The sequence below is a fragment of the Lygodium microphyllum genome, chromosome 7 (genome assembly GCF_053477565.2).
Source record: "Lygodium microphyllum isolate KBCC chromosome 7, Lygodium_microphyllum_v1.1.10, whole genome shotgun sequence".
Lineage (NCBI taxonomy): Eukaryota > Viridiplantae > Streptophyta > Polypodiopsida > Schizaeales > Lygodiaceae > Lygodium > Lygodium microphyllum.
Genome location: NC_141141.1, coordinates 130,564,765 through 130,577,860, shown reverse-complemented (window position 1 = coordinate 130,577,860; position 13,096 = coordinate 130,564,765). Strand labels below are relative to the sequence as shown.

Here is a 13,096-nt window from a genome sequence, read left to right as displayed (position 1 = left end):
CATGGATAGATTCCTCTTTTAACTTTACATCAAGTGTGAGAGTCTTTCTCTTATCTCTTTTGCACGTGAATCAATCACTGCATGCATAGAGTGACACCATGGCATACCAAGCAACACATCAAAACCCTTAGGTGGAGCAATAAAGAACTCTTTGCTATCCACAAATCCTTGTATATGTAACCGAAGCTTTCCAATGATCTGTGTGACAAGCTTTACATGACCCTTACGTGCCATTTTAACTTCTCCCATAGGTCCCATCTCATCCTCTCTGATGCCTAGATAGGTTGCCATGTCTACAGAGATGGAATTGGTTCATGCACCATTATCAAAGAATATCAATGCATGTTGATCTCTAATTTTGCCCCATGCTCTGCAAACTCAATAGCATCATCATTGGGCTGATCACTAACAACATTAGGCGCCAATCCCATTGATGTTTTGGGTTTCTTTTCCTTAGGATCTCCTTGATTTTCTGATTTTTTAGCTTGCTGCCTATTGGGATAGTCCCTTCCAATGTGACCCTCTTATTTACAAATAAAGTATTTAGTAGCAGCCATCAATTCCCTACACTGTCCCAATGTTTTTGACCCCTTTCTTTGCTATTTTGGCCTCTTTTCAAGCTAATTTTCATATCTACTCTCTAGGAAGCCGAATCCTTTCCACACAGCAAAGTATCTACTATAGCAACAGTCTCTATGAGTTGAGACATGCTAGAGATGGTGGATGTAATGTAAAAATCCCTGATTCCTTTAGACAGCCCACAGATAAATTTTTCTACTTACTCATGAAGGGGTATGGGGCAATAAGAAGTGACAACAGCAATGCATCCCAAAACTTCTTATTGTATTGCTCCAAATTCTTGTATTCCTTGGCATCGAGCTTGTTCCAAACTATCATGATATCCACCTCAAAGGTACTTGTCAACGAATTCAACGCAAAAATTTTCTTGAATCATGCTCTACCTTGCATCAAAAGCATGGACCACCACTACCATGCATTCCCCTTCAAGAAAGTGGTTACCTTTCAAATCTTAGAGGATTCGGTGAAGTTTTCCACTGAATAGGCTACATCAAAAAGCTAAATGGAAGTCAAAGCTTTCATCCTATCTTGTGCACCATTGAAGGACTCAAACTTCACTGCTTTTCCACCCTCATCATAGTCTTTTGCTACCTCTTTAGGTGTCAAGTTGTCATACATTGGCTACCGCAAAAAGGATGCATTTGCATCATAATGAATACTAAACAGAGCATTTGCATGACCAGCACTCATTTCTTAAGGCCCATAAAAATTCCGGGGTGCAGAATTAATAAACAAGCTACTTTGTGCCTTTGGCATCAAGCCAACACTGCCATACATAGATTTTTGCACATTTCTAGCCATAACCGCATACATTGGGCCTTACACACCATCCATTGGTTGTTGTATACCATAGATATTTCTGTCATCTTTTGCTGCCCCTTTAGATGTCAAGTTGTCATACACTGGCTGCTACAAAAAGGGTGCCTTTGTTGAATTTACATCAAAACCAAAACCAAATGGAGCATTTTCATGACCAGCACTCATTCCTTGAGCCCCTAAATATTCGGGGGTGCAAATGCATTATCAAACATGCTACTTTGTACCCCAAACATCAAGCCAATGTTGGCATACATAGGGTTTTGCAAATACATTGGTTCTGGCTATCGTATACCATAGGGATTTGTGCCATCTTTTGCTGCCTCTTTAGGTATCAAGCTGTCATACATTGGATGTTGCAAAAAAGGGTACATTTGCTGAATTTACATCAAAACCAATACCAAATGGAGCATTTTCATGACTAGCACTCATTCCTTGAGCCCCATAAACATTCAGGGTGCAAATGCATCACCAAACATGCTACTTTGTGACCCAAACATCAAGCCAATGCTGCCACACACAGGATTTTGCATATTTTCAATCATACCCAAATGCATTGGGCCTTGCAAACCATGCATTGGCTACCGTATGCCATAGAGTTTTGTGCCATACATTCCTATATGCGATCCCTATCCAACCATAGCATGCAAAATCATTATTTACATTCCTTGCCCCGTAGGTACCAATTGTTTGCTTCATTGGCCTCTTTGGGAGCCTCGAGTGAAGGCTTTGATATTACCTTCAATGCACTTTACTATCCCAAAGGTATAGAAGATAACTTTTCTTCTTGCCCTTGCTATCCTTCTTCGGAGCACTCAAAAAATGGGTGAACTGAGGATCCTTTGCGAATTCAACAAAAACATTTGTTGTTGTCCTCATCAAATTCTTCAACTAGTCATCAAATTTCTCTTCATTTTGCCGGTCATCAGCCTCAGTATATCTTGAAAGCCCTGCATCTTGCCCAACATAATCAGCTTGCTATCCATGGTCTGAGCCTTGTCCAAGATCAGGCATTGCATTTCCTTCTTTCCCATTTGAATGTCCATACTAAGAGGCATCATCACAGCTTGATTCCATCTCGCTATATGAAGACACCTTGTCGTAATTTCTTGGCTAAGCACAAAAATCAGCACTAGCACAAAGCTTTGGCTTGCAATCAAGTGCCTCAAGCCTGCCAAATCAAAGGATTGAGTGGTATCGCAACAACGGAACCATGAAACCAATCTTCCTTCTTAGTTAGGGTAGTAATTCCTGATCAAGCACTTAATTACAACAATCAATAAATAAACATAAACTAAAATTGCATAATTTACCTTAAAATTCTTGGACAATAGACACCCTGTTGGTCCAAAAACTAGCACCCCTTTCGGTATTTCTTTAACTTTATTGACTAATAGATTGGATACAAGCTAAGGTTCCACGATCTCCTTGGCTAATCCAAAAGCCCCTTCTTGTTCCAATAATCAATATACAAATTGGAAAAATCACCCCTTGATTTTCACATAGGACTTGCTCTAATTGGACCCCAACTAGCCAAATGTTGCCCCAAATTTAGAATGGATGGGTTGGCATCTGGATTCCCTGATAATTCCATAAATTTCAGGTGCTGAATTTTGTGTAAGATACCTTCTTCTACTGGTGGCACAAGTCCCAAGGTGGCTCCTAAACCCTAATTTCTACATAAATTTAGGATTTGGAGTAGAAATCCCTCTGCTATCCACCAAATCTGGCTAAGATCTGCTCCAAATGGCTAAGATAAACTGAGATCTTTTGAGAATTAACTGAAGGAGATGAGAGAATGCCACAGAGAGAGAGAGAGAGAGAGAGAGAGAATTCAGAGATTTGTTAGAAGAAACCCTCCAATTTGTCTGCCATTTGTTTCAACCAGCAAGAAAAGCAATCACCTACTGCAACCTGGGAGCACCAGAATTGTTGTTGCCAGCCAATTGATAATGTCACCAGCCCCTAATGGGCCTTCTCCTATTGTAGCCTGCCTATTGATGGCTCCGGATGGCTGTCACCTGCTGTAAATTGTTGTTTTCTACTTAGAAAATGAACTAGCAACCTTCTCTCTCTCCCCTCCAACTGAAAACTAATCTAAATGGTTAAGACCAAACCCCAAAAACGTTTTCTCAGTTTGCAAGGGTATTTTTGCCAAGTGGCAGCCTTCTAAGCCAATTTTCAGCATTATCCATCCATTAGATTAATTTTTAAAATTATTTAGTTTTGAAAATGAATTTCAAGTCTTCTGACCCTGCCCAAAATTAAATGTGCCTATCCATAATTAAGTTGGCTAGGCCACTTGCAACCTAGAGTGGTCCCCAACCTTTGTTGATCCCTCTAGACTGGCATTAATTAATTAATTAATTAATGCTAGTCCCTAATGTCACCACTAACACTTATTGGCCAAACAACTATCCTAAGGTCAAAACTAACACCAACTCACCACCAAAGCCTAGCTAGTATAACTTGTCACAACTTTTACAGCTTGCCTTTGACACCCACACTACATCCTCAGGGTCCTTGACTTGTTACCATAAAATAACTACCATGTACATCACATATGTTAAACAACCCTGCACATTTGATAGTAACTTAATCAAAAGTCATCAATAAGATAAAAGCATCTCAAAATTTCATGTCTCCGTGGCAGGTTGTGGTTGACCAATGGACGAAAATGGCTTGATTCATTCCTACAAAGACGACTATGAAAGGCTATGAGTTGGTTGGTCTCTTTGTCAAACATCTTTATAGACTTTATGATTTGCCCCATGAAATAGTCAATGATCGGGATCCTAAGTTCACTAGTCATTTCTAGCACAGAGTTTTCAAAAATTTGAAAACTCGATTGTCCATGTCCTCTTTGGAACATTCTAAAACCGATCTCGAGGGGATCAATCACAAATACGTAAGTATATCACATGGATTCAAAAGAATGGATTTTAAAAATACCATTTTTACACATTTTTTACATACAAAAGGGTGCCATATAAAGGGATCGTTTACAGATTGAATAGAAAGGAGATGTGCTTTATCTCAAAAAAAATTCACAGATAAGGATATTTTTAAATAGGCATTGAATGCACATGATATAGAGGATTTACATATACTAAAGCCTCCGAGCAACCAATGGATAGACTGAAAGGACAAATCAAACCATGGAAGATATGCTACATGCATGTCTCCCACAAGCGATTTGATTGAAAGTGTTATCTTCATCAGATTGAGTTTGCTTATAATAATGCTAAGCATTTGGCTACTATTTATAGCCTGTTTATGTTTATGTATAGTTATGAGCCGAAACCAGCAATTGCCATAGATCTCAAGAGGGAAAAATCCAATCTATAGTCGACTTTCTACACAATATGGAGAAGATGTTGATGATTGCTAGGGAAAGCATTAAAATGGCCCAAGATCCTGCCACGTTTTATGCTAAAACCAACATTGTACTCCTCGAGAGCTCCAAGAGGGCATGTCGAATCACCTTAAAGTCCCAAAGGACTCCAATCCAATGACTACCAACAAGTGCTATAAATTATCTTCAAGGTATTGTGGTCCTATCTAGATTACCAAGAAGACAAGTAGTATGTGCTATGAGCTAGATTTACCTTCTGAAATCCGAGTTCACACTGTGTTTCATGTGAGTCATTTGAAAGAACGATAGAGAAAAGGTGAATCGATTGTTTCAATCGAGGAAGTCCCTCGGCTTGAGGATACTGCTTGTTATATTCTAGTCGAACCCAAATTGGTTCATGACCTTAGGACTAAAGGATCATATCGGACCATTTATCCCAAGTATTTGATCGAGTGGAAAGACCACCTAGAGACAGAGGCTACTTGAGAGTTGATACATTTATTGAAGAGTCGTTTTCCTCACTTTGTCCATGAGGATATTGTTGAGGACAGCAATCATTCATAAGAGGAGCGGTGTTACGTCCCTGGCCATCCAGATGGACACTAGTAGCATTCTTCACAATGGTCATGAAGTGACTTATTGCAAATCCACTAAGGGCACTTCAAGATTAGGGCAACCGAATTCACTATATTATCACCACTCTTGGACTCTTGGCCTATTGGTCGACACATCCATACACCGGAATGGTGTGGGCTAGTGGTATGGAACACCAACCCTTGGATGTGGTCATGACTCAAAATGCTACTAGCTCCCAAGCTTGGGGATGACCTTGTTTGGCTATATGGCTAGGAGATGAGTCTAATGTCTAGTCCCTTTTATTGTAGATATGGCTTGTGTCGTGTCACGTGTGCAAGTTGGGTCCTAGGGAGATGTTTCAATAGATATATTTTACGATCACCTTGGATAGACAAGGAATAGCAATACTCTTCAACATTACGATAAACCGCTAAAATAGTGGAATGCTCTTTGGTATTGGGATAAACCACTAAATTGGTGGAAATCAATTTGGTATTGGGATAAACCACTAAATAGTGGAATGCTCTTTGGTATTGGGATAAACCACTAAATTAGTGGAATGCTCTTTGGTATTGGGATAAACCACTAAATTGGTGGAAATCAATCTTAGTTTACTTTGGAAACACAATTTTTCCTTGAAACAATAGATGTTGCTTTGGAGACAAATGATAAAATGTTATTTGTGGGAAAATTTTGGAAAAATGTTGCATAACCTTGGCCCAGCCACAAGGCACAAGTGAGTTGAACAAAGAATGATATGCCATGATAGCTTTCATTGCAAGTCTCAAAGCTCAAATTATGACTATCATTGAGGAAAGAGGAGTTGTATGGGATTCCATGAATGATCCAGCATATGTAGCTCCAACTTCCCTACAAGTACTCTTGACTAGCAAGAATGTCAAATTACCTAGACTGGTCCAATATTCAAGAAATGTGCCCCTCGATAAGAAACTAATTTTTTCAGTGGACCAAATCAATATACAATCTTCTCCAAGATGAACATGCAGTTTCCTTCGCATTATTCTTCTACGTTGTAGTAGCTTTGTACCACTTCATAAATTAAATTTTTTTGCACAGAGACTTTTTCAGCAATTTTGTGCCAAATTCCCTACATAGAGATTTGGGAAATTCTTTTGAGTATTTGAGATTTTTGAACAACTTGGGCTCTAAAGAACCATGCATTCTTGGGTGCTCAATCATTCCATACCTATAACTACTTTTGATACTCACCAAAGCAATCTTTCTATATGATGTACCACAAGAAATTTAAGAGAGAGTTTTGCTGTGTGGAATTATGGACCTTAAGGATTTCAGGCATTATTTCAAGTGATTTTGTTTCATATAAGGTTAGCTAGAGTGCACAAAATCTGAACAATCCATTCAAGCATTGAACCTCCCTCAATTCTTGACTGTGATTCACATTGATATTCTAGTATATCCTAATCAATAGGGCTTCAGCATGAAACCTTGAGGTGTGAATACCAAGGAATGCAAATGGATGTAAGCTAGCAGCATTAATATTTGATTTTCTACGGATATCCCTGCATGATAAGAACATTGAATGTTGAAAGAGAGACACATCAAGGGTAAAGATGGCAAGCCAGAGCAGATGGCCAACTTGAGTCATGTCATAAGTTTTAGAATATAAAGAGAAATCTGATCAACCAATACATATAGAGTTGAAACACTCTGGTCATTGTCTGAAGTTCAGTTTTCAAAGGATGAATCCTGAAGTTGTATTATCGTACAGATTCCTATTGAGCATCTTTTCCGCATTGACAGGCAAGGGAAATGCATGCAAGTTTTCTGTTCCCAGTGAGCCTCAGAAATTTCACTTCTTATGACATGTTAGGAGTAAATGATCAGCAGTCATTAATGAGTCCTGATGCACCTTCATGAAAGTCTAGTTCAGTTTAACTTTAAAGAGCTTTCAAGTAGACTGAGGAGATGTGACCTAAAACTCTAAGCTTAGTTAAGCATCAATTAACATAATCCCACCTACCTCATATTCATCTGCTAAAATTCGCAACTGAGCTACTGTGTGGACTCCTTTGGAGGCTCTCATTTCCAAACCATCTGCACTTTTTAAGAAGCCTTCTTTCCTCTGCAGATCGCATATTCATATCATGAATTCCTAATCAACTTTGCAACCACCTGTTTTGCCTCATGTAATAATTTATTTGACCTCTAGAAAAAGGAATTAGAGGTGAATTTTGAAGCATTAATTTTGTTAAGTACAAGATCTGAGCATTACCATGATTTCAAGATTCGTTATTGAAGCATGAATAATTTCCATCAGCTGTATGTAGAGGGTATTATAAAATGTAAATTTATTATTCTCAGTAACTTGTCCCTCAAGCTTAGACTTTTCAAATGCTATTTTTAAAATCCTTTCTTTCATCTCTTCTTTAAGATTTTTCCATGTTTTGGTTTTATGCAGTTCACTTGATAACAACTTTCGCAGCTTTTCTTTGTGTTCAGACCTACATTCAACAAGAAATTAGTTTGGCGTATGAATGTACTTTCCAGCTGATCAAAACTTAAATGGATCAAAATCACTCTTCAACTATTGATGCTCATAGGAAATCTTCCAAAATAGCTTTGATTTTCAAAAATCAAAGGATAAAAAACTAGCAAAATGTTTAAAGACTTCTACTGGAAATATGTCTAAAATTTATCCAAAACCTGCAGAGAGTGCAAATTTTAAGCAATAATGCATGCTCTACTTCTAAGTCCCAAGACAAAATAGTGAATGTTTAATCACTCTCTTCTTTTATTTGTTTTTCAGCCCCTTAGATGATCTGGCATTTTAAGCCCACAAGATCGGTTGTTCACACAACCATTGTATTTGTGACGTAAGATTGAGTATGTATTGGGAAGAAGAATGGGATAGTAGATGCATTGAGCCAATGACCACATGCAATGACAGTGGTTACTTCCATGGAGTCAAATTTCTTCACTCATATGAAGAAACTCTATAAGGCTGATCCAGATTTTGGTTTGGAGACACAAAAATGCAAGTAGGGCTTTCATTCAGATTATATGTTGAAGAATGGGTGGATGTATTTTCATGTTTGGTTGCTATAGGCTCTTACAAGGGTATTTTTCTATAGGAGACACATGATGCACCTACTGTAAAACATCCCAGTGAAGGCCCCACTCTTGAGAAGCTTTCATGACACATCTTTTGGCCATAGATGAAGCAAGGCGTTCATTCGTATATGAGGAGCTTCCAAGCATAACAAACCTCAAAACCAAACAACTACAAGGTGGTGGGGATGCTATAGCCATTTCCTATTCTAGATTTTCCTTGGGAGAAGATTTCAATAAATTTTGTTACTAGCCTTCAAGAAGAGCAAGTGATCCTAGAATGATGCCATCTTTACAGTGGTGGATAGTTTTAGCAAGCAATTGAGGTTGATTCTATGCAAAGCTGATGTGGACGTGGAGGTTGCACAACTTTTTATCAAAGGCATATTTCAAGAGCATGACTTACTGAAGAGCATCATGTCTAATTGAGATTTTAAGCTCACTTGTGGATGTTGGAAGGCTCTCCAAAATAGATCCGCAAGGACACGTCCCCACACTTAAGACCTTAATAGATCGGATCGTCTAATCAATAGGGGCCCAATACTTCACCATGACCCATACCTGTACATCCCCACACTTAAAACATGATCAACTCTTGTAAACAAAAGGGCTAGGGTTAGAAAAACTTGGCCTAATTTGCAAATGGTCGAGGTGAACCGTCGCTTACACATGAAGAGTTGTAGTTGTCGGCAGGAGGTACCTCGGCTCACCACATCACACTCGTCCAACATGGCAAGGACCATGCAGCAGCACCCAGGGAGGTAGCATTGTTGATGAAGCTTTGATACAGGCGTCGAGGACGAAGAATACAGCACTCATCTCAACATTCACTCGTGTGAAGATGATAGATCAAGCACTTGCTCCATAAAGCACGTCACTCAAGGAGAATGATTAAAATCCATATCTCACACCCGATTTAGAAATCGATAAGAGGGATGGTCGAGAGGGAGTATGCTAGTGTGCACAGTTGATGGTGCATCGGTGTGTCCCAACCCATCTGGCAAAGGTGCAAGAAGTTGTTCTATGGCCTTAGCACAAAGTTAGCATTCTATGCTGCTTTTCACACACAAACTAATAGACAAATGGAGAATCCCAATCATTGTATGATTACCATGCTTCATTGCTACTGTTAGGATCATCAAGCTGCATGGAATTTGCTTTGACATATTGCAATGCGATCGTAGTGAAATCGAGGGCTATTGCAAGGATTTAGAGGTCTTTCACAAGGACATGTATTTTTAATGCTTAGCTTTGGCATTATTAAGTTGTGCACATATGAAATCAAGCCAATTAAGTCACGGTGATGGCCTAAGTAACCCAAGTGAGCAATGGGTATAACATTGGCAAAAGCTGCACAAAGTTATTCCGGACAAGTACTTGTGGGTACTTGGTATCAATTTTGGGGTCTGGGCCATTAAATGCCTAGTGGTGACATTGTGGGACTAGGCATTAATTAATTAGTTAGTTAATGCTAGTCCACAGCCAATTAATGTTGGGATCATTAAATGTCCCATAGGATTTAGCACATTAATTGTGAATGGGCACTAGCTAGTTCTTGGCCAAGGTCATATGGATAATTGATTAATTTTCAGATATTAAATTCTGAAAATTACAATTAAAAGGCTGCCAAGTAGCAAAACAGGCTACCACTTCTCAAAATTACCCATGCAAACTAGGAAAGGACTGTTTGGGGGACTGGCTGATGGTGATTCCAGCCATTTGGTGCATTCTAGGCTGAGGAGAGAGAGGAGAGAGAGGAAAGAGTACTACTACAATAGGTGCACCAGTCTACGTGCAGTTCCAGCCAGCCTGAGGGGCTTCTACAATAGGTGACAGCTACCAGGAGGTCATCAACATCAGGCCACTTCAATTTGTGGCAGGAAACAGCTGTCTGGGGCCCACATATCAATAGGTGACCGCATTTTTGCTGTCCTAGATCAGGGCAGCGGCTATTATAAGCACTTTTCGGCAACAAAATTGTGAAATTTCTCACTCTACAGCTTTCTCTCTCAACAGTTCTCAGTCATTTCCAGCTTGGGGTGAAGGGAAATTGAAGAAATCGCTGCTGAAACCTAATTTACAGAAAAAATTAGGGTCTCCACAGCCACCTTGAGAGTCGTGCTCAATTACTGAAGACCCTGATACTCAATGTAGTGTTGGGTTTGAGGAGTGTTGGTGATCCGCAGTAGGACACTAGGCACTTTTTACTCTCCGTAAGAGAGGTTTTTTCCCCCAATCACATTATTCTCTATTTGTGTATTTATGTTTCATAGTTCAGTCACTTACCACACTTTACACAGTTGGGTGTGAACGCACGTTAAGGCACTTACACAACCCTAAGGTCTAAGGGTTGTACTTTGTACTTGACTTACACACTTGTATGAATGAATTGTGTGTCAAGTTGTGTCTGCACTCTCACTCTCTCTATTGTCTACACTGTGTGTTGAGCTGATAGCTGCCATCTCCTTCTTCAACATTTGGTATCAGAGCTGAAGGTTCGCCAAGCTCCTCGTCAGCCCAGCTGGAGGTCCGTCAGGCCAGCCTCAATCAGCTGCAACAATCTCCTAAGCCTCGTCAGGCTCGCCCTCTCCAATCCTATGCCAAGCTCACCCTGTCAGCCCAGCAGCAGCCACTGCCTCCCTATCCAACAACCGCCACTGCTTGCTCTGCCTGTGCAGCCTGTAGCACCAGCTACTTTGCAACACAGCAAGTTGTGCCACCTACACCTGCCACCCCTGCCTGTCATCAACAGCAGCCATCTCTGTCTGTGCTCCAACTAGCACCGCCTGTGTTCCAGCCAGCTCCGCCAGTGCCAACAGCTCCTGACGCCCTGTTCGCCAACCTGCCACCTATCTGTCAGCCTGCCACTAGCTCTTCCAACTCAATCGGGCTGCCGCCTAACAGCTCAAACAGTCTCATCTACATTTCTGTCAATCACAGGTCATGTTCAGCTTGTTTTCGATCATCACAGGTATATCTTATTATTTTGTTCAAAAACTCAGAGCTACAGCAAAGGGCTTTTACAGGAAAATGTGCATTTCTGCTTTAGCAAATGCTTTTGGGCACAAATTGCAGAAATTTCTTGGAATTCAAGCCAAAAAATTTGGGGCTTTTGCATGAGTGGCAGACATTGCCACATGTACTAAAGATTTAGTCTAAAATTAACTGAAATTTTGCACATTGGATAGTTAAATTTCGGGGCTTTTGCATTTTTTGCATTGCTGAGCATTATTTGTGCATTGGACAGCATGCTATTTGCTGAAATCTATGGAAATTTCAGCAGATGGGACAGTTGTGATAAAGTGTGACACAATTTTGGTAATTACAACTTGGTGTATGCTGTAATTTCTAGAAATTTGTAGATTTCCAAGTTGTTCCAGCTCTCCTTTTTGCTCTTGTGCTTTTTGAAACAATTACATTGATCATGGTCAATCAAGGATAGAGTGATGTATTCACTTATGTATCCAAAGAGGATAGACTCGACGGCAATAACTACTCTTTGTGGTCCTTCATGATGAAGAATGTGCTCATTACTAAACATCTTTGGGAGTATGTTAGTGGTAAAGAAGTCCATCCTGGAGTCATGGCTTCTGCAACTCCTCGCCAAGGAGGATGTGGTCAAAGGCCAGCTCCAGCTCACAACCACTAAGGCTTGGGATGCTCGGGATGCCCAAGCATTGTCACTGATTGCATTGGCAATTTAGTGATCCATAATCCCACATATACGGACTACTACTTCTTCACGAGTAGCATGGCTCACACTTGAGTAGATATTTGCTAGAAAAAATGAGACAAGTTTCCTTCTTGAAAAAGGAGCTTGAGAATGTGAAGATGGCCCAGTGGCCCATGGTCCTACCTGAGAGTTGCGGAGCACAGGGAGTTTCCACTACCTCTAGAGGTGGGGATCTTCGTGGTTCGTAAGTCAAGGAGGGGCAAGGTCCATCTACTAGCACCACCGAATGGACCAAACTACGCTTTTTCCTTCAGTCCTCTCACTCAGGGAATTGGACGACGACACAGTTAGAGGAGGAGTTGAAGAGTCAGGTGGCGGACCACATCTCCCAGTGGATGGGAGAAGAAGGACTAGCACTGTTTGCACAGCAATGGCCTGGTTGCATAATGGACATTAACTGGTGGGCTGGTGCTGAGGTACCACAATTGAGCATTATCTTTCGAGCCCCCCCCACAATGGAGAGCTCCAAGGGATGTGATCGAGTGGCCCCTAGCACACACGGCCCGCTTCTACTAGTGTACAGAGTCACACCTCTCAGCATGGTTGCTAGATGCAGTGATAGTACCACTCGGAGCATCTATCACCCCTATGGTCTAGCCGAGGGCCACCATGGGAGACTGGTGTTCACCATCCAGACCTTCGGCAAAACGTACTTGCATACCCCATAGTTCTTCCTCTTTACCAGCAACTTCCACACCGAACAGATGCCTGTTTGGTCAGTCGCAGGTTTCCCCATGAGCCTACACCTTGCATCCTGGAATGTGAACACTCTCCACTACAATGGGGCACATGGTTCCAGGAAGTTGATTGTTCGGTAGGAGCTGCAGCCTGTCCTTGCTGGTGGACGGATCACAATCTTACTTCTACAGGAGCACAAGCTCACTTCCACCTAGGCCCAACGGGTAGGGAAGGTGCTCCCAGACAGCTCGCACACCTACTAGGAGCAC

At 40.9% G+C, this 13,096-nt stretch overlaps 1 protein-coding gene across 2 annotated transcripts in view; it reads right to left on the bottom strand.

The window, feature by feature from the left end:
* Positions 1-13,096, bottom strand: part of LOC148033956 (cilia- and flagella-associated protein 70-like) — a 173,696-nt gene that overhangs the window by 146,993 nt on the left and 13,607 nt on the right. For both annotated transcript variants that reach the window (XM_087681937.1, XM_087681938.1), the window contains exons 2-3: positions 7,581-7,809; positions 7,329-7,430 (exon numbers count right to left, since the gene is read on the bottom strand). In XM_087681937.1, coding sequence (XP_087538063.1) covers positions 7,329-7,430; positions 7,581-7,809 — 331 coding nt within the window. The remainder of the gene's footprint in view (positions 1-7,328; positions 7,431-7,580; positions 7,810-13,096) is intronic.